We start from the raw sequence: 22094 nt of genomic DNA on the forward strand, positions 1-22094 counted from the left end.
ATAACTTCTGTATGGCTCATATTTAATGCACGATGTATATTACAAAGTGCATTAATATGGCCATACAGAAGTGCTTAACCCCACTGTCTTTCACGGGACAACCCCTTTAAGCCATTTTTTAATTCTGCGTCAAAATCCGCACGTGGATTTTGGTGCAGAATTTTCCACGTGTTGCGGCCAAATACCACCCGAGCAAAAGTCCCCTATGACGACACATCCAAAGTTTCTGTAACTTTGAACATGTGTGGCCATCTCTCTATTTAATCCTCACCTGGAAACAGGGTCTCTTTTCTTCAGCCCGTTCTCCAACAGCTCGATGGAAAGAATGACGGCACCGATTACTTAATACAGAACTCTTTTAATATAGAGTATTTCAGACAAATTACAACATGGTTAGAAAACAAAAAAAAGAAAAAAAAAAAAAAGAAAAGAAATGAAAATAAATTCAACTTCGGTCCAATTGTACATCACATAAGTTCACGCTTTCCAATCAGTTTTATACAGGAAAAAAAAAGAAAAAAAATTTGCTTTAAAGCTCCGATGCCGTTTATGCGCGATATGAAAACTGTCTCATTTACAGACTGAAGTATATATATAGCTATTTAAAATTGTTTAGAGCTACAACCCATTCCCCACAAAATAAACTGAAACCCAAGGATTTAGACGCAGATTAACATAGTATGCAACCCTGCCGTGCGCCGCCGAGTCCTTCACACACGCTAAACGGTTATTAGCCCCCAGCAACTGGCCAGAAGGGGTCACTGCGGGAGACATTACAGAATGGGGAGATTTACAGTCACGTTGCTGGTGAGTACCCCCACTTTTTAATCTCGGGGGTACAAGGTACAGGATCTCTTTGATCAAGCGTTGCCATATTAAACTTAATACTCAGTGTACTTCTCAGCATTTAAAGGATTCCTCCTACATTCAGAATACATCCAGGTTGATGCAACGTTCACTGTCCGTCCTTGTCATCTAATCTGTACGTCCGCGACCGCGACGGGTCCACCCAGGACAAGATTTTTTTAACATTTTTTTATTTTTTCGCCGTTGTCAAAGCCTAGTTACTTGCAGCGTCCGCAAAAAACAGACAGCTCTATAAAGGAAACTTTCCCTTTCGTGCGTATACCCCCCTCACCTCCCTCTGCACCTTCCTTCTTACGTAACCAAACGCTGGATGATTAGACAAGGGGCCGGAGATTATGGCGGGGATGAAAGTGGATGAACAGAAGTGACGTTAGTAAATTAGAATAAAATATTACTGTACAGACTTTCCTTCAAGGTGCGGAATACCCCGACCGATACCCCAACATAAAAAGAAATATAATAAAGTCTAGGAGTGGGAGCAGACATCTCAGGGGCCTCAGTGAGCCAGGCTGGTGATTTTACATGCATGTCAGTAAAAAAAGGGGGTGGGGGGGCAGAAGTCAGAAAATTACAAACCGGTCGTTGCCTGAAGAGGCTTGTGTGATGTGTGGAAGTAGATCGAGGTATATAGAATAGATATGAGCCCTGTGCCAATGTAGGTGTTCTCTTCTGCAGGGTGCGGTTGTTTAATGGATGTGAAGTGCCACCCATCGGTCCAGTCTCCATTAGACAGGATGGGTGGCATAATCACACTTTTCACAGATAAGTGGACAAGGCCTATTAGCGGTTGTATCAAGGTGACACCAAACCTCATGGTAAGGCCATCAAGCAGGTACAATCCGTCTCAGGAATAGAACGCATGACGTCCTGAGAAATTAAAAAGGCTCAAGATGTGAGATACAACCCCCTCTACTATACGGGTATATGGTATATTGTGACTGTAGTATATTGTAATACTAAAAGAAAGGACATGGAGCGGCCATATTGCATTGCAGCTTTGACGGATAATCATCATCCATCAAGCTGGTGCATAACAGAAATCCTTTCAGTGTGATAATCAATAGGGTGGAAGAAGCGCAGGCTGTTTACATGGAGGGTAGTGTTTTTTTGTTTTCTTTTGTTCGGAGGGGGAATTAATACTGCTAAGCATGTATAAGGCACAGTGTGAGATTGCTGCTCCCACTCGCACAGGCGTGCAGACAGACACACGACACGGATGTGCGCGGAAATGACATGCCCGCCTGGGAGGCAGCAGAGGCGCTGGCCAGCCCTGCCAAGATGCTGAACAGGATGGGAGTTAGGCGGAAGAGGGGGGGCAGAGGGAGGGTGGTGTTCACTCAGGGTGGGATCACTTCTGGTTCTTCAGCTGATTGGACAGCCAGTCTAAGCCTTCGTACAGACCGTCGCCGCTGGTTGCGCAGGTCGCTTGAATGTACCAGTTCCTTTGACGTAGGGAGTGCAGGCCCAATTTGTCTGTGATTTCTGCAGCATTCATTGCATTTGGGAGGTCCTACAAGTAAAAGACGACAGGTTAAGTAACTTTGCATTTCGACTATTAGCTGCACTGGTTGGGGGATTACTTTTAGCCTATGAGGCACTGGTCGCCACCATGTGGCACCCCAGTTGGGAAAATAAGATGCCTATCGGCATGCTGGGAGTGGAGCCATTGCTTGGAGATCACTGCTATCAAAGTTCACCTCCACTGCAGCTGTGTGTATAGCTGGCCCACAAATATGTGTCCTCCTGTCCACAGGATAGGTGATAAATACATGATCTTCAGAGGTCCAACAATTGGGAACACCACTAATCACTAGAATGGCGGTCCCAAAGTTCCCGATTGGAACAGAGCAGCGGTCACACCTACTGCTCCATTCAAAGTCTATGGAACTGACAGAGTATTAGTGTGCATGCATGACCACCACTCCATTCAAACAGGACTCAAACAATTAGGATCAGTGCTGGTCCCAGCAATCATATGTATCACCTATCCTGTGGACAGGTGATAAATGTTGTGTCTAACCTTAGTAGTAGCAATTCAGGAAATCATTGAAAATATTAATTCGGAGACTTTCAGTAGGACAAACAACCTCCTTAAAAAGGAATACTAAACGTTAAAGTGTAACTGTGCTCAAAAGTTTTGATCACTGGTGGTCCGGGTGCGGTCACTCCCACCGATCACTAGAAGGAAGCAGCTGCAGCAGGTTTCTCTGTATACAGTCAATGATCGCTAGCTAAAGATGGGTCAATGGACTTTCTATTAAGTCAGCCTTCAGCTAGTGAGCTGTGACAGCACTTGGGTGAGCGCTGCAGCTACTTCCTTTGGTGATGGGGGTCTGGGTGCTGAGACCAAACGATCAAAAATGTCAAGAGTTTTTTTAAAAGTAGTTCCACTTTAAAAACACCCAAATCTGAAGAATAAAAATATCCCAGTACTTTCTCCCCTAGGGCTAATGCCCACAGCCGGATTTCTGCCACGTTTCACGCGCGGAAATCTGCGGCACTGCCCCGCAGCTATTAGGTTATATTGAGCCCAATAGCTCAATGTTCACGGTGTGGAAATCCGCAGCATGAAATAAACCGCGGCATGTTCTAAATGTCGCAGGAATACGCGTGGCCGGCGTCCATTGTAGTCAATGGAAGCTGGCCGTCACGCTATTCTTCCGCTGTAGACCAGCGGAAGTATCGCATGAATACGCGGCCCCCGCCAACCGCATCATCTGACACTGCTGGCGCGTCATGCATTGTACTGCACATTCGCGCCGGCCCTCCATGCAGGACACGTGCAGCGGATCCAAAGTGTTAAGTATGGGGGGCGCCAGGGCAGACTCCGCTGCGATACTCCGTCACGGCCGTGGGCATGAGCCCTTAAAGGGTTTACAAACTGTACATTTATCACTCATCAACAGGATAGGTGATGGATGTTTAATCGCTCGGCCCAACTGCTGGGACCCAGAGATCACAACAACAATAATCCCTAGAGAATAAAGTCGTGGTGCACATGCATGACCACTGCTGCGTTTACTTCCATCGGACTGACAAACAGCCAATATCTCTACAGACCGTGAATGGAACAGTGATGATGCGCCCCCCCCCCTATTCACTAAGGGACCGCTATTCTCATGGTACCTGGGCCCCACCAGCAATCGGACATTTATTACCCATCCCGGGGCCAGATAAATCTGTGTGTGTCAAGTTTTTCCATTAGAACTAAAGGAAGGGCGATTTGCATGTCAATTACCTGTTTGTTAGCAAATACTAGTAGCACTGCATCCCGCAGCTCGTCCTCCGCCAGCATCCTTGTCAACTCTTCTCTTGCTTCATTCACTCGCTCTCTATCGTTACTGTCAACCACAAAGATGAGACCTGTGTGCAAGAGGAAGCCGAGAGATTACCAAACAATATAGCCGACACAACGCCATAAAGATCTGCGCCTACATTGTACGCTATGGCCCGTTCACACAGGCGTGTGCGATTTAATTCTGTGAAATATGCAGTTCCCATTGCGTCTGTCTATTTGGTTTTTCACAAGCACAATAAGCCCAAGCCATCTCAATTTTGTCACAACCCACAGAAAGTGTGGAGAAACAACGAGCTGGACACTTGCTAATCTGTGCTTGCTGATTTATCTTTCTATAGACTTTAACCCTTTGCAATCCAATTTTGGATTCAAGGTTTCCTAGGGGACTCTCTCTTTCTGCCATTATACAATGGCGCCATCTGCTGGCTAGAGCCAGTACTGGGCTATGGGACATGCTGGAGAGGCCCCGGATAACAGAGCAGCCAGTAATCTACAGTAAGAATACCCTGCCGGACGTCTTCCGACATCGGAGCTGTACAGCCTTCAATCAAAATGTCTTTAGACATCAGTGGTTTAGAAAGGGTTAATAGGCGATTGTGGTCCATGATTACGGATCAAAATAGGACATGGAAAAAAAATTATGTGCAGCATCGATCCACGTCCAAGATGTTCATTTGAATACACCGATCATCAATGGGTCAGCGTACATCCGTATTCAGGCAGCAAAAAATATGGATTGCATGTGGACAGAAAATACGCCCGTGTGAATGAGCCCCAACGGTCTATCTAAAAGGGGTTATGTATAATTAAGACAAACATGATTGTTTTCCTTTAGACACCAGCCACCATTGTCTGTCACTTGAAAAGGAACTGCAATACCAGCCTATGAACAACAGTGGCGCTGTATAGGAAGACAGACAAGGTTTTATTGTCTCATAACGCCAATTTAATTGAGAACTGTCAGAACCAGTTCAGGCGGTCCGTTTTATGGAAATTCTATGCAACTTGAAAACGGTCTTTTACTAGGGAGAAGCCGCCTGACAACTCTGCTGAAAAGAGTCTGTCGCTACGTTTCCCCGGCAACCAAACCGTCAGATGTGACAGCTCAGCCGAGAGCTGGAGGATCACCATGCCACTGACAGAGATGGAGGACGCAACTAGGCAGCAGTCACGTCATGTCATTCCTCAATGGAAACCAGATCGGAAATCTCCGAGAACAGAATGAATTTCCAAGTTGCTGATAAAATGTACGTACCCTGAGTGTTCTGGAAGTAATGGCGCCATAGTGGGCGGATTTTGTCCTGGCCGCCCACATCCCACACAGTGAAGCTGATATTCTTGTATTCTACGGTCTCCACATTAAAACCTGAGAAGAGATTAGAAGTGTTAGAAGAGCCTCTCATAACTCGTACTTAAAGGGGTCCTCGTCTGGGTCTGAACAACTGCCCACCTGATAGCTCATCAGTAGTTGATCAGCAAGGGTCTGTCGCCCAGGAACCCAGCAATCACCCGTTACCTGGCCTGTCATCGGTGTGTACAAAGCCAGAAGCGGATCGCTCTGGAGTGGTCTGGGCTGCTATTGCAGATACAGCTCCCATTAAATTCAACGCAATACCAACCCTGGCCACTGCAATATGTACAGAGCTGTCAGCTTCTGACTCTATATACACACACCAACAGCAGGTCAGCTGATCGCTCCATTTCCCGAGTAGCGGGCCCCGCTGATGACATATCCTGAGGAGAGGTCAGCCAATGAGTCAGACCCAGAAAACCCCCTTTAAAAGCACAGAAAGAGCACTATATACCTATTGTAGGAATGGTGGTCACGATCTCTCCCAGCTTGAGCTTATAGAGGATTGTAGTCTTTCCCGCAGCATCCAGGCCGACCATAAGGATCCTCATCTCCTTCTTGCCAAAGAGGCCTTTAAAGAGGCTTGCAAACATGTTCCCCATTGTAGTGTTTGTGTGGTTTGCCTTTTACCTGGTAGGAAAGAATTGGCACAAAAAGTAAAGACTTTATACAAAAAAAAAAATAAAAAAATATCGCATTAGTTTTGAAATGTCCGATAGTCTTGTACACCGTTTACGGGAACAATACATAGTAGAGGATACCTCTCTGATCAGTGGGGGTCCAATCGCTGGAACCCTGAGAACAGGGGGTTCTATGCCCCCCATCCTCCACCCCTCAAATCACTTTCAAACAGAACTGCAGAGATAAGCAAGCGCTCGGGTATTGGTCACCCCGGTTAAATGTACGGAGCCACGGCCACACATGGGTAGTCATGGCTGCATTCAGTGTGACAGAGTGGGTGGGAGAAGAGGTGAATATGGATCCCCGTACTCCGGACCGGTGAGGATCTCCGCAGCGAGCCCCCCACGGATCACCTTGTTATGTAATTAATACATTTAACAGCATCATATTGTATCGCTCTGTACGGTCCATTTTTGACCAATCCGTATGTTATGCCCCCTAGAGGCCGCGGATCCGCACGAGGATTTGCCTACTGAAAACAGCGCCAACTTGACGTGCGGATCTGCATACCTACAGCAGAAATCCGCAACTCAGCTGAGAATTCCTGCGCAGGTTTTAGAGGCGAAATCCACATGGAAACCCCCCCCCCCGTCTGATTTCACCTTCGTACAGCGAGCCGTCTCCATGCGTTCTGGCTAGCATGTCGGCCCCGTGGATATAAACCTTTGGACGTGGCACGCGATCGCCACTCCCTCTACCGTCGAGGTGACTCGAATCCACTCGCTCGCGACAAGCTACGAGGACGGTAACAATATGTTGCATGTTGATACGTTCGCTACTTTTACCCTCAAAAAGGAAGCCAAAATTAAAAAGCGGAGATAGAGGGGAGGGGGGGGGGATTGGGGAGCCTTCACACATCTGCACATAGATAGTCCTTGGTCTCCTTCACCAGCCATTAAAAAGCCAAGAAAAGGCAGTAAAGAGGGAAGGAACAGTCGCCATAGCAACTTTAGACATCTGACAGCGAATCGCACGGAAAAGGGAGGGGGGGGGGGGGGGGTTGTAACATAAAGCTGGCGGAGACACAATTCCGGAATAATATTACATTGACACAAAGGGTCGGATCGGGTGTCCCACGTCTTCTCCTACCTTACAGGATCTGTTCGCTGCGCTGCTACATTTACCTGCAGAGTATTCCTCTCTGCAGACTATTTGCACTATTGTTGGATTTGGAACACGTCACGACCTGTGGAATATTTAACCCGAATCGCAGGAGAGCGGCGACTAAATGTGCCGATGGCGCCGGTCTGGTCAGTTTGTAACAGAGGTCTACTGCGACAGTAAAAGTGGCTCCTGAAAAGATCTGAGCGGCCTGAAGTATGACGATTTATGGGAGATCCGTAATCTACGGCAGGCGTACGCCGTACCTCCGTGTAGCGCCAATGTTAGTAGTATGCGCCAAAACAATGCACATCCTATAGGTGTTCTCCCTGAGAATATGCAGGTCTATGGCCGCCTGCAGAGCGCCCAACACCACGGACCCGGACAATCCCTGATCGAGGCATACGGACAGCACAGACCAGTGTCCCGCCTCAGGACCCCGTAACCATGGCCAACAAGTACTACTATATTTCGGCTGGCGAGATCAGGCGGAGACGGGACGATCAGCGAGCCACATGGCGGATTCTGACACGGATTTTGCAGCACGTATTCAGCCAGTAAAACCACAGCAGAAATCCGTGGCTAAACGACATTTCAGCTGCAGATTTTGCCCCGTGTGGGGGACTTCAACATGATTCCACCCAAATCTGCACTAAAAGGGGTTTTCCAGGGAAAGTCAATAGCTGATCAGCCAGTGTCTGCCACTCAAGACCCTGACCAATCAGCCGATTGCAGTGCAGTCATTGGCTGCACAAATACACCGGGGGTCGGAGTGGAAGCAGATGCTCCGCCTCCTGTGTAGTGGCCGGTGCTTGTAACTACAGGCACAGCTCCAATTAATTTCAATGAGAGCCGCGCTTGTAGTTACAAGTGCCCGCCACTACTCAGAGGTCGGAGCATTGCTTCCACTCTGAACCCGGTGTATTTGTCAGCGTGTGCACAATCAGCTGATAGGTCAGCGACCGCATCCTGAGGATAAGTCATCAATATTATTTTCCCCGGAAAACCTCTCCAAGTAGTGAATGCAGATAAACGCACCAAAAACACCGTCTTTCCTCATAAGTCTTCTCACTCACCTTCTAGGCGCTCTCCCTAAGGAGAAAAGCTAGCGTTCCTGACACACGTCACAGGCCTCTCACCAGCCAAGCCAGAAGCCTACTGCACACTGATGAGGGGCAAACACCCCGAAGCAGCTGTCTGTGTATGGATTTTGGCTTGGGTTTCAATTCCCAGTCATTATTACAAAGTTTGTATAAAGAGTCTAACACTGACTTGCAGGAATGCTGACTTCCAATAGGTGGCGCTGTAGAGATATTGTTCCATCTCTTATTTGCAAGACTGACTTGGCACAGTGACTACCGAGGGTCCGGGTGTTGTCTGAGCCTGGTCCATTGTAAACTCGGACAGCGCACCCCTCATCCTAGGATCTGTAAGATGAGACTACGTGGACGCTGCGCAGGATCCGATACTTTGGCGTACACTGCTCGGTCCATCCCAGTGGAGTAATAAGAGCCGAGACTTCACTACAGAGCAGAAAACAAGTGGCCCCTATCCAGCAGAGAATACAGTGAACATAAGACCACCGCCTCTAGATAAAGCCACCTTGTTGTCCGAGCGTGTAAGAAGAAGGGCCGGCTGTGGATCAGTGCTCACACACGAGGCCCATTGACTCAGCAAGCATAGAGCAGAGTTGTGCAGGCAGCAGCTGCCGATGAGCGCCGCGCGGTACGAACCCGGGTCATCGATATAACGCGCCGGTCCTTTATTAGAGCTTCCCTGTGGCACGTGATCAACACCATCCATACGCAATGACATGGGCAGAGCGTATACGCGGTGTTGCGAGGCGACGGCGAGGAAAATGTAAAAGGCAGAATATTGCGCATGACAGCATGCGTGAAGTGCTCAGGACAATATGGCTGCCATACATGGCGAAAGGCCGGCTCCACAGCGGTAAAACCTTGCGTGACTTACAGGGTTTGGTGCACGCGGCCGTGACAGGCCGGCCTGAATATACAGCTTGTAGAATGTACGGACCTCGGCGTGACGGAGGGAAAAATTATAGGAGAAGCTGAGGACAGAAAGGGGTCAGAGGAGGATGTCAGGAATGGTTCCGAAACAGAGTTGCTGCACAATTAAGAGCAGCCGAAAAGAACGTTGGTGGTCTGACCATCGTGTCCGAATGCGTATTTTGTCGCTCTTTAGCACAGATGAATATAACAGCGCCATTATGGACAAGAGAAACAGGAAGGCGAGACCCCAGCGGGCAAAAGAGCGCAAAAATTATATCACTGAGCAGCGGAAAACCATCTCCTGGTCAGATGGATCCAGATCTCTGTTGCACTGTGCTGATGGGAGGTCAGAATTTGGCGCAAGCAGCATAAATCGGTAACGCCTTCCTGTCAGCTGGCGCAGTAACGGTGGGGGTGGGGTAAATCTTTTTGGCACATTCGCCGCCCTCTGATACCCGTAGAGGGACGCCAGGACAAACTTCTGCAGTTCTGAGGCACAAAGCAGGTCTCTAGTAAAGTGGTCATTCAGTGTATCTGCACCCGGTGAGGATATGGAAGGACTATATACATACTGGGGGTTAAAGAGTATGAATGTATCCATAGAAACCCTCACTGACTTTGCAGCACAACATGGGGAACATCACGTTGTGGCTGCGGCCGATAAGCGGCTTTCCTCGTCTCAGCTGCCAGCACAATGCCAATCCAGCTTTGAGCTGAACTGCTGAGTCATATCTGACATACAGGTTGCTAGGGATAAGTTGCCTAGCAACGGTTCAATACGACAGACTTGTCAAGATGGCACATTCTTAGCAACGGACAGTTCTGTGTCAGAAATGGACACAAGGTGGCTTGATTTAAAGGGTCTTTGCCCACCATCTCAGACAACTGCCTACAGGGTATGCGATATATGCGGGTCCCCATAACTCCCATGCCCAACCACCAATACATGCTCGCTCTGCCTAGGAGGTGCCAGTCCAAAAATGCCCTTTAACTTGTAATCTTGGTACAACCACTCATCCTCTAACCACCGGATCATGGTAACCTTGATGATCAGCGAGATTGGGGACTCCCTTAATTAGTAGCCCACGTTACTGCCGCAGCTTTCTTCTTCAGCAGGGATCCACCAGCATCAGACAGCATTCAGGGGGCTCCTTGCTGCCCCCAGTGGTGTAGAGTAAAGCGTGCCATTCACTTAACCCCTCGTTCTTTTGCGGTTGCAGCAGAGCTGTGAGCGCGCGCCGATAGGGCTGTTGGTCTAGGATCAGCTTTAGTTGCTTCGGTTGATGCCTGATTTGTCATCTGCGAGGAGGAACTGAATGAAGCCCAGAAGCCGCCCACTCGGCAGTGACACACGGCGGCAGCCCACACACTCCCCGGCACAGGCACCCGAGCGCAAGAAACACTGATGATTCAGACGCGAGGGGGCAGGCGGCAACGTGACGGAGATGTCAAACGTGAGGCGACGCGTAGGCGGACTTCATACCGCAAGAGATATCAAAAACGTGTATAGAAAGTTACGACAAAGTACCTGCGGCCGCGAGATGCTTCTACATGCAGGTTGGTAGATCAGGCGCTCCTCTTACAAACTCTCTAGCGCCCCTTCACAGGCGTATTGGTGCACGCAAAACACAGAGTATAACCCATGGACTTCAATTACTGCATTCACTTTTCCGTATTTTTTATGCACGCTTAAGTCAGGCATAAACACAAAAAACTGTATAGACCAATACCGAAAATAAGACACTGTCTTAAGTTTAAATTTTTATCCCAAGAGGCACAGTGTCTTATTTTCGGGACGGTCTGAAAATATCACCAGGTCCGCAGCGTCTGGGTCCCTGGCACTGCTGAACTCCAGCGGCGGGCTGCCATGTCCTCTGCACTGACACAGAACTCTCTTTCTGGTGACAGGGCTTTGAATACCCCGTCTCCAGCAAGCAAGTGCTGTGATCGGCTCACAAGCGCCGTGGCTCAGCCAATCAGAGCCGGCGCTGGATGCGTCAATCACAGCCATTCAGCGATGTCCTTCACTGAATGGCTGTAAATGATCGAGCGCTGGCTCCGATTGGCCTGCGCTCCATCCAATCACAGCACTCACTTGCTGGAGGCAGGGTATTATTCAAAGCCCCATCACCAGAAGGAGAGTTCTGTGTCAGTGCAGAGGTCATGGCAGCCCGCCGCAGCCCCAGCACGACCAACTCAGACCCCACTTATTGTCGAGGGAGGGCTTCTGTTTCAAGCCCCCCACTCCAAAAATAGGGGTAGGGCTTATTTTTGGGGAAACCGTACGCGGCACTGAATAATATGGCACATTTATTTCCTCGGTCGGTAGTTCCCATCTGGCGACTTAAGCTTCGTAGCGCTTCCTGTGCTGTATGCCAATTAATGGCGGACCGTTCAACGGGCGATTCACCTGGCGCTGCGGTCAAAGCTCTCTCCCTCCTAATAACGCTAGCTTTATTCGGCAGGTCAGTACTACTAAATTAATAAAAATTGCGGGTGTTAGTAATTTTTTAATTTTTTTTTACAGTAATCGCCACAAGGAATAATTAACGCGACATTCTTATAGTTCAGATTTTTACGGCTGCGGCGATACAAGTTACGGCTTTCATTTAAGTTCTTTTTCCGTGAAAAAGTTTTTGAACTTTTTGCTTTACGTATTTTTAAGAATACAAGACTTTCTTTTTGTAGTCCTACTAGAGGACTTCCAGCTCCACGCTAGGGGCCATAACCTTACAACCCAGGGACAGATGTGGCGTCCTTCACAGAAAGCAGTTATGGAATCATTCACTTCAAATGGAGCCGAGTTGCAATACCACACACAACCTTGTGGACAAGAGTGGCGCTGTGTTCGGAAGACAGCAGCCATGTTTTTCTAACCCTGGACAACCCTTCATGAAGCGACGTGTCCCTTCTTCATGCATATTTGCACCATAACGCAGCGAAAATTCTTTACGCTAATTTTGTCCTGCCGCAGCTCTGCAGGCGATTCTGTCCCGTGGACATACATGCGTCTATACTGCTCTCTCCTGGGTCTCCCAACAGCTCTTGAGCACTGAAGGCTGACTGGCTGCAGCAGCCTGTGATGTTCCGTACGGCGGCGGACTGCAGCCTGTAAATACAGACAGTGCGGAGGATGTAGCTGCGCCACGTGAGAAGCCGGAACCTGGGAGGGGAGAGCCTACGCTTATTGTCCATCATAGGGAATAGGTTTTCATCTTGGACAGCCGGTCTCACCGACAGTTTGCCGATTTGATCAGATGACCGCCCGCTATCGCAGACCACAGGAAGCGCAAATAGACCCTGAAACGGTCAGAGAAAATTCTAACAAAAACCAAGAAAACCATCCAACTTTAAAATGGTTAATCCAATGAAACTGGATGCCAATATGTCTGACATCTGCTGCGCGCGGACACGGACTCCAATCAGCAGGACGACTCTTACTGCACCCATCTCAGGAAGGGTAGCATTGCTCCTTAAAGGATTTGTTCCACTGCTTGCTGTTAAGCTGCAGGAAGCAGACAGCTCTGTACATTGCGCAGTGGCCAGGGTTGGTACTGCAGGCTAAGTCCTATTGAACTGAATGAGACTCAGACTGCAATACCAACCCAGACCACTGCACAGAGTCTCATTCAGTTCAATAGGATTCAGCCTGCAGTACCAACCCAGGCCACTGCACATTGTACGGCGCTGTCCGCTTCCTGCAGCAATACAGCTAGAAGTGGCACAAACCTTTTAAAAGGAGGGCACCTAGAAGGTAAATGAGCAGCCTTATAAGGCCATGCATGCTCTTCTGGAGCTCTTATGCGATTAGAAAATAGAACAATACCTCTGCAGCACCACCTACTGGAAGGCAGTATTCCTGCAGGTCACTGTCAAGACTTTTTAAAGCAAGACTTGTAACAGTGACTGGGAATTGTAAGCCAAGCCGGAAACCTCCTGCACAGACGAAGGGGAAATCACCCCGAAACAGCTGTCTGTGTATGGTTATTCTGGCTTTGGCTTACAATTCCCAGGCATTACTATAAGGCTTAGTCTGACTGACTTTCAGGAATAGATGGCGCTGCAGAGGTGTTGTTCCATCTTCCCATTTGTGTGTTTTTGCCCCTAGTGCAGGTAGCTTCCGGACTCGCTGGAAGTCCCTTTAACTTAAAGGGAAACTGCATACCTTTATGTCAAGCGGATACCGACTGCGTTAGTTTACCTGCTTAGCAGCACAGTGGATATTAGCGACACTGTCGGATTTCTACACGCTCGCACGTCGCGCATTCCGCTTATTTTAACCGCTCAGGTTGATGCTCGCGCATCGATTACCCCGTTCGGACGACGCAAATACCTGCAGGTAGAGATGAGACTTTCACGTCAGAAGACGCAGCGGGGCGAAGAACAATAAAGGCCGAGCTTAGTCAGTCCTGTGAGCCGCAGGCAGACAGGCCGGCAGTCATCGCTCTTCCGGAAACTCATTTCCTGGCACATAACCCCAAGTGATGAGCAACTGCTGAGAGCACATGACCGCGACGTCAGACGACCAACGGAGAGCCGGGGAGACTCATGAGACTGCCGTCAATGTGGAGGCGCCATCACTGACTTCCTCAGGGTGCAATCACACGGGCGAGGGCGCTTCGAGAAACTCGGGGCCGATATCACACTTGCGAAGCAATGAGTTTTTCTTACAAAACGTATCAAACACGCAATTTTCACGCAAAAAAAAAAAAGTGATTTTTTTATCTCACAACATCGCTGCGAGGGTAAAAAAAAAACAACCATCCGTAGAAAAATAGACCCATTGAAAATAATATGTTGCATTTCCGTGCGAGTTCACGCAAGAATATCAGCCGTGTAAATACGGCCTCACACGTGTGTGCGCAACAACGTTCAGTACGCGCAGGACATCTGCGCATATACCTGTACTTTACACGCCTTTTCACATGTGCGCAGCACGCAGCCGCACCCCGATTTAAATGGTTATTTAGCCTAATTAGTTCCAGATGTCTCTTCACTACAGAATTGCGCAGCGTATCCCGCGGGTATTAAGTGTGTATTTACGCACCTCACAGACTCCTATGGGGCCATTGGTGCACAAATGGGAACCAAAATACAGGTTGCTGCGTGTTTTTTTCCCCCCATACACGTGGTAGGTGCGCCCAATGGGTTCTATTCTCTGCGCACTGTGCACGCAAACACGCCCGTGTGAGTCCGCCCTTAAAGGGGTGATACAGTGTAGGAAGCCCATTTCCATACACCCCATTACAGAGTTAAGGCGGAAGGTCCTCAGTTCAGGATCCCCATCTCTTGGCCATAATGCAGAGTGGTTACAAAGAGCGTCTATCGCTCTGGAGGACCCAACCTGTCCTGCATTACACAGACAGTCCACTGATTTGAATGGGGTCTGTGTAATGCTTCATTTCACCTGCAGAGGAGCTACAGGGAAACAGAACCAGTTCTCCTGGAGAGAACAGCTGAGGGTTCCAGTAAGAGACACTTTGTGACCCACTGATTGCCAAGAGTCCCTTCTAACTTAGTAAGGGTTGTCCCAAGTTCAGAGCCCCTCTGAGTTAGACACGCACAACTACAACCCTAGAGACTTCAGGTAACGTCACCAACTACTAATTGTCCACGACTGGAATAACCGACTCTAAACACCCAACGGCTCCACAATCGCAGTCATGAAGACATGGAGCGCGCCAAATAATATTCTTGAACGGAAGGAAGATTTGCTAATCTAATGATCAATGATCTGGTGGGTAAAGGGGTGGCCTCACCAAAAGACGTTATGCCCTGTCCACAAGATGGGCGATAAGTAACAGCTTGGTTGGGGCTCAACTGCTGGACTCCAATCCATCCCAAAAACAGGTGACCCAACGACGTGAAGTGGTCTCGCACGCACGCTGCCTTCACCGCCATGGGACTACTGGAGATTGAGATAGCCGAGGACTGTTCTCAAAGATGAATGGAGCAGTAGTGTACGTGTGACCTCCTCGCCAATCATATGGCAGAATGCGGGTGCCCTTTCTCAGGTTTAGTGGAAGTCCCAGAGGTGAGACCTCAAGTGAAGAGATACTTAGCTGCTACGGCGGGGCAACTCCCTTAACCCCCGTGTAGTACCATGGGGTCTATTTGGTGTCAGTTTCAAAGTCCAGGACTGCAATGAACAAGGATGGGGTCACATAGACCCCATGGTACCACAGAGGGTTAAAGGGCTTGTACCAAGTTACGCCCCAGCCACAGGATAGGGGATAACTTTATAATCCGTAGGGGTCCGAATGCTGAGACTCCCGCCGATCCCAAGAACGAGGGGGCTGAGGGTCCCTGTATGAATGGCCCAAGTCCTTCGTGACACCTTTCCATGGATTTCAATGGGAGAGGTGAAAAATCCGGTAATCTGAGGCGCTATAATTAAAATAAATGGCACAGGCACGACCAATCAGGTGGGGACCTGCAGGACCCCATTCTTGAGATCGATGGGGCTCCCAATGGTCGAAACCACAATCAAAGTTATCTCCGATCGCGTGGTTAGGAGATAACTTTATAACTCGGCCCCCATAAAAGGAACTCATTACCCCCCTACAGCGCTATAAACTAAGTCATGGCGCCCTCCGTGTGTCGGCGCGTGAAAGAGCCAGATCTCCACGCCGCGCAGGCGTCACCGGGGGACAGCGCTGGAACGGGGGAGCAGGTGCGTATAAAAAAATCCCTCCCCTGACAGCACAAGGGGTTTATGGTTCCCTTTAACTACCGGGTTCTCCGGCCTCACCGCTTATGTGCCAATGATAGGTTCCGTAGGGTGAAGTGGTGAGGAGCGGTGCGTCACTCTGGGCCCACGTCTGCTGGACGGCGAATATCTGGCCAGCGCCGCCGTCACACCAACATCCTCCTTACAAGGCTGGTAATGAAGGGCCGGATAATCGTTAGTCTCTGAACGGTGGTTAGAAATTAACCAACACTTAGAAGCGTTCAATAAGCTTTGAGGTTCCGGCCATTACTCATCTAAGGGCTCATCCACGCGGCGCAGACCTCGCCGTCCACCGCTGCCTCTGAGTCCAAAGTCCGGTAGGATGTGTGGAGATTACGGACCGTACGGCAGGACATTTGTAGATAGTGAGAGGAGACAGCAATAAGTCTATGAGGCCTGAAACGCGTCAGGGAGGTCCAGATGGACTTCCTGGAAGCTCCGAGGGATGGGATTTATCTACTTCACCCAAAGCCGAGTGAGAAGATGCCAACTACGATTGGCCATGGTGCCAATCAAGGGGAACGATTGTACATGAAATACCCAACGGACGGACTCTTGTTGGGCTGACCGCTATCCTCCCCGATACCCTCAAACATACGTGGTTGACCATACATGTACTGAGCGCAGAGAGTCAGGGAAGCCACATCCAGAGCGGCTGTTGTGCCCTTTCAGACAGCCGAGAAACACGTAGGAGACTTACGACTACGAGCCCAACTCTTCTGAACGGAGTCATACGCATCGCGGCACGTCCCATCTTCTCACGTTCCTTGGAACGCGTCGCCCATTGTTTTCAACAAGACAGTAAGACATCCCACGCCATGCGATGTGCACGCGGGTACGATGCAACGCCTCCACTGAAAACCATGGAAATCGCATGCCGATCATCTAACGCGGCTGAACGAAACTGAATTGATGGGTGTTTCTGCTCAAAAACGACCTTGCATCGCCATGAAAACGTACGTCGGTGAGTGCGATATCACACAGCATCTCGCCCCGAGATCGCGCTCGCCCGTGTGTAGGTAGCCTCACGCAAGGATCGGGCAGCTGAAGCCGATCTTGGCCATCTGCTGTTGTTGGGAGGCCACCATGCACATTTAGCGGCCCGCCAATTGAGATCTAACGTGTAGATCCAGCCAAAGTCAAGTTTATCACGCCGGCATTGAGGTTTCCTTGATCCATGTTGGTAAGTGGTCCTACTAGAGCTGACCTCCTACCTACCTGTCATCTGACCCATCACTGAGAGCAGCTGCCTCATGAAAGACACCCGCCGTACATACGCCCCCCGAGGGGGAAAACGGACATGACTGGGGCTCCCTTGCTCTACGAGCGGCTCCGGTGACTCCAGCTGTTCTTGTGTTACACGGATGCCCATTTGTCTGGATGTCCGACTGGTGACTTTGCCCGGGTTTCATCTCCTCCATTATGTACCCGCCTCCTGGGATTACTCCGACCCGGTTTGGGACAGACTGAGGGTCCTTTAATACAAGCCGATTCTCAGTCCGGTGAACGACAAGCACGCCGATCTGGTACGGTGGTGTCCCAACATTACTGTACCCCCCGGTCAGCGCGGCGCAGGGCACAACCCCCCGGTCAGCGCGGCGCAGGGCACAACCCCCCGGTCAGCGCGGCGCAGGGCACAACCCCCCGGTCAGCGTGGCGCAGGGCACAACCCCCCGGTCAGCGTGGCGCAGGGCACAACCCCCCGGTCAGCGTGGCACAGGGCACAACCCCCCGGTCAGCGTGGCACAGGGCACAACCCCTGTGCGTTTCACACGGCCCGAGGATTGGGGTTAAGGATAGATACGTTCATACTTGGAGGAAATTCAGCGGATGGCTCACATTGGAAATTGTTGCGGCAAAATCAGCGGCATTTGCGCATCAAAAACAGTCAAAATCTGCACCATAGGTGCAGATTTTGACTCAAAGTAAACTACGGATGCGCAGATTTCAGCCCGCCGCTCCTCTCACCTCGCAACTGCGGCGCACAGAGTAGCTCTCACGCGGCAATCATTACTAAAGCACCACCCGCATCACCTGACTGGCAGCCACACTGCTTAGTAACGGTTGCCGGGTGAGGGCTGCTATACGCGCTGCCAGCTGTGAGAGGAGCGGCGGGCCGGAATCATCTGCCGCCGACCGGCAAGTCACCATCAGTGCAGATTCGATGCGGAAATGCTGCCGATTTTGGGGTGTAATGTCCGCACCTTTCAGGACTTTGGGTGGGTTTTTTCTCCCATCGCCGACCTATCCTCAGGACGGCTCATGAATCGGTGGGGGGGGGGGGTCTACCAACTGCCAGGAAGCAGACAGTCCGTGTGGGTACTGCACTGTATTCAAGGAGTACTGCGCTGCACTACCAACCGGGCTGCACAGCTGTCAGCGCTATCTGCTTCCGGAGCGGCGCCAGGAATCGTCCGATCGGCGGGGATCGTGACCGGTAAACCCTCATTGATCATTTACTGGTGACCCATCCTGAGGGGAGGTCATCAGCAGAAAACAAACGCAGTCCGGGACGACCCCTTTAAGGCCGGGAGCACAAGACCGTACGGCGGCCACCATTGAAGTACGCCGCAGCCGGACGCGCGTCTCCCGCTCCGATCAAATTAATGTCAAGAATGCAAAATGGCGTCACATCTGCGGTCACGCACTCCCGACTGTCGGACGTTCTGCACGGACCCCGCAGCAGAGTTGTCATGGCGACTATTTGGACTTACGACACAGAAGCCGCCTTAAAGACGGTCGGTGCGTTTTTTTGCACGCCGTTTCATTGCGAACGACCCTTGTGTGTAGAAATAAGTGTGAAAAAAAGACGATTGCGCAATACTTAAACACGTCCATCGGTCTCTATAGGGGTCATGTGACTGAACCGGCGTGATACTTGACGGATGACATCACAAGGGTCAAGCAGCGAGCGAACGGCGCTCTGATGTCACGCAGGACGTACATCTCGTCAGTAACAATTAACTGCAGGACAAGATGGACAGTAATGACACCCACATCACAGCCCGATGCAGAAGGACCCCTAGACGTGCCCCCCCACCACCTACAGAGAGCGCAATCCCTCCACGACCCCATAAACCACCACTCCCCGCCGCTCGTCTCTCACCAGAGCTTCTCCTTCACCGACTTCCTGCTCCAGCCGCCTCTTCCTTGCCGAGCGGTCACACGAAATGGCGGCAGCTGCTGACGTCACCAAAGGAAGAAGTGCCGGAACTACTCCTCAACGCGCATGCTCAAACTCCTAGCCAATCCAAAGCCGCGCTTCTCCACTCGTAGGCGTGCCCTGATCACGTGCATGCGGCGTAACCAATGAGAAGCCCTCTACGTCATGAAGCTAAAGAGCGGCCATCTTTCTAACGTTCATTAAGGCTTATTACACGACAGGAAGCGAGGACTGTGACGCGGTGCCTCCTTCATTTCTTCGGCCAAACAGCGCTCTGCCGTCCTTTTATTAGTGTTCTATGTGACTAGAGTTGTAAGCCGGGGAGAAGAAAGAGGTTTCGTAGTGAGGTGTCGTGCAGTTTCCATGGTTACCGTTCGTCATTCTGAGCGGAGGGTGTAGCAAAATGGTGACTGTCGTGTTTTGACCAATGAGAGTTGGAGACGTCATGGTTCCGGTTACGCCTACCGCAAGCTTGAAGACCAATCAGATGCTGATTCGTTTGACATACAATGTGGGCGTGGCTTGCGTTGGCACTATATAAAGTGGGGGATTCCGCCTTACTATATTTAGTTGTGGCCTCACGGAGTGAGGTGGGGTTGTGGCCCAGTCAGCCCTAGTGTTGCTCAATAGGGTGTGTAGTGACGGGCCTTCTCTTCCTCTATGGACGAGGTTGTAGGCCGCGGTCACACACAGCGTACTGAAGCCGGCGGTTTTCCGCATGAGAATTCTACGACTATGTTCATTAAACGCAGTTTTAACCGACCTCATTCGCTAACGACCCTTTTACACAGGCCCAGAATCTCACAATTCCCGAGCAAACGAGCTGGTGACGTCATCACTAGCTTGGGCCGCGCAATTCTCGTTCACTAATCACTCATTCCTGTGGTTAGCGCCGAACGATCCGTGTCTTAAGTGCCCGAGCTGAAACTGAGCGACGAATGAGAAGCGCACGATTCTCGTTTGTCATTGACTTCCTTTTAAACGGAACGGTTAACGTTTAGTTTTACTTGTTTAAACGATAATCGTTCCGCGTAATCGCTGGATTCATATAAACGTATTTGCGCAGCGTATTCTGCACAAAAAAAATTGCGCACGAAATACGCAGTGAATAGAGCCCATTTTTTTGATGGATTTGTACGCATCCGCGTATTTTGTGCGCACCTTTTATTCGCGCAAATAAATCCTCTATTTTCCGCAAGGAAAGCGCAGATGGAACGATTTACACGAATTGCCCATTTCAATGAATGGGAGCGTGCGTGTTTTTGCGTGCAAATATGCATGATTTGCGCACGCATAAAGTAGAATAAAATGTATGCGTGCAAACAAGCAACACCCATCGTACAAATGCGCGCACACCTGTGTGACGCCGGCCTAACCGGCAAAATCTCGCTGCAGATTCCGGACGCGTTAGGAATTTTCGAATCGACTAAATTCCCTGTTTGTTGTGGAAATTTCTCAGCGGATTTCTTTCGTTTTAGTGTTAAAAATCCGGCAGTTCTATCGGCGCACAAATCGTATTCCGCCATGTATGAAAGTAGCCTAAGTCCTCGTGTCCACGGGCGTGGCGGATTCCGCATGTGGGAGCCCGCAGCAGAGTCCGACCCTGCCCGCGGCCGGCAACCCTGCGTACCTGTCCGGGTCTTCTTTTCTCTGTACTGCAGATGCATGCGGAAGCGTTAGCCTGGCGCGCATGCGCAGTGCTTTTTTTTTTTTCAAAACTCCTGCTTGGCCACGGATTGGCCGGCTTCCACTGACTTCAATGGAAGCCGTCCGTGCGGGAACCACAGAAAAATGGAGCACGCTGCGATTTTTTTTTTTTTCTATCCGCAAGCGTAAACCACAATTGGTTTCTGCACCTGGGCATGAAGGATTGTTTTCCTATAGCATGCTATGGAGGCTTATTGCTGCGGAATCCGGAACGCCCGCTCGCGAAAATCTGCCCGTGGACATTGGGCCTCAGGCCGGCTTCACGCGAGCAAGTTTCTCGCGTTGTGAGATGCACGAATATGAACCCCATTCTTGTGAATGGAGTCATACATGCGAGCGATGTTTTCCCGGATTGGGAAAAAAAATCGTGGTATGACCTGTCTGTGGGCGTGGCCTCTCACCGCATTGCCTATTGTTTTCAGCATCACGAGGTCTTTCCATTGAAAACAATGGGAGACCCTTCGCAATCAACACTTACCCGATGTGATGCGAGGTGGTTGTGATATAAAAACACCTCGTATCTGCGCGGAAATTGCATGTTGGCGAGCGCGATATTGGGGCGTGATTCGCTGCCCAATATCGCACTCATCCGTGTGACGTTGGCCTACGAGTCCGTTCACAAGTAGTGAAAATGCTGCGGATTTTCCACATCAAAAACAGAGTCAAAATCTGCGCCGTTGGTCCGGATTTTGAATGGAAATCGTCAGCAACGACACAATGATGAGAAGAGGGGAACACAGGACCCCCCCTTACACCTCCACTTCATTGTGGTCAGGACCAGATTCTAACCCCCTCACCATAATGAGGAGCCGAAAAACGCATGGACGAGAAGAGGCCTCGCGTTTTCTCATCCATCCGCACGGCCAAGGGGGCGTATAGACACCGCAGCCCGGAATTCCTTCGGCCGGCATAAATGCTTAGCATGGCTTCTATTATGTAAGTAGGGCCAGCTGACAGTTTAGCCGCTGCTAAACTCCCTCCTCCTCCTCCCTTTGCCGGCAGCTCCCATAGAAGCCAACTGATCACAGCCGAAAGACGGGGCAAGGCCTATATTTTCCGGCCGCGTCCAAACATTGGCCGGCATATTCGGCCGTGATGTCTTGGCACGGCTAAAATTCGGCCATTTGAATGAATGCCGTGGAATGTAATCCTTCAGATGGTCGCGCTTTTCGACCGATGTTTGATCA

The 22094-nt window shown here is 50.2% G+C and overlaps 1 protein-coding gene across 1 annotated transcript; it reads right to left on the reverse strand.

Moving 5' to 3' along the window:
* Positions 1-338: 338 nt before the first annotated feature.
* On the reverse strand, positions 339-19280 carry LOC136588288 (ADP-ribosylation factor 1-like). The gene is made up of 5 exons (XM_066587384.1): positions 19144-19280; positions 5971-6146; positions 5421-5531; positions 4106-4230; positions 339-2377 (listed from the first exon to the last, which is right to left on the reverse strand). The coding sequence occupies exons 2-5, from the start codon at positions 6116-6118 to the stop codon at positions 2216-2218; spliced, it is 546 nt and encodes a 181-aa protein (XP_066443481.1). The 5' UTR covers positions 6119-6146; positions 19144-19280; the 3' UTR covers positions 339-2215.
* Between the last annotated feature and the right edge of the window lie 2814 nt (positions 19281-22094).

The sequence above is a fragment of the Eleutherodactylus coqui genome, chromosome 13, assembly GCF_035609145.1.
Source record: "Eleutherodactylus coqui strain aEleCoq1 chromosome 13, aEleCoq1.hap1, whole genome shotgun sequence".
Classification (NCBI taxonomy): Eukaryota; Metazoa; Chordata; class Amphibia; order Anura; family Eleutherodactylidae; genus Eleutherodactylus; species Eleutherodactylus coqui.

What these genes read in the sequence shown, in the direction of transcription:
- LOC136588288 (XM_066587384.1), bottom strand. Translation starts at nt 6,118, where the DNA reads ATGGGGAACATGTTTGCAAGCCTCTTTAAAGGCCTCTTTGGCAAGAAG. An exon ending in GACCACCATTCCTACAATAG is followed by an intron (nt 5,532 to 5,970) that starts GTATATAGTGCT and finishes ATCTCTTCTCAG; the next exon opens with GTTTTAATGTGGAGACCGTA. An exon ending in TAGTATTTGCTAACAAACAG is followed by an intron (nt 2,378 to 4,105) that starts GTAATTGACATG and finishes TTTTACTTGTAG; the next exon opens with GACCTCCCAAATGCAATGAA.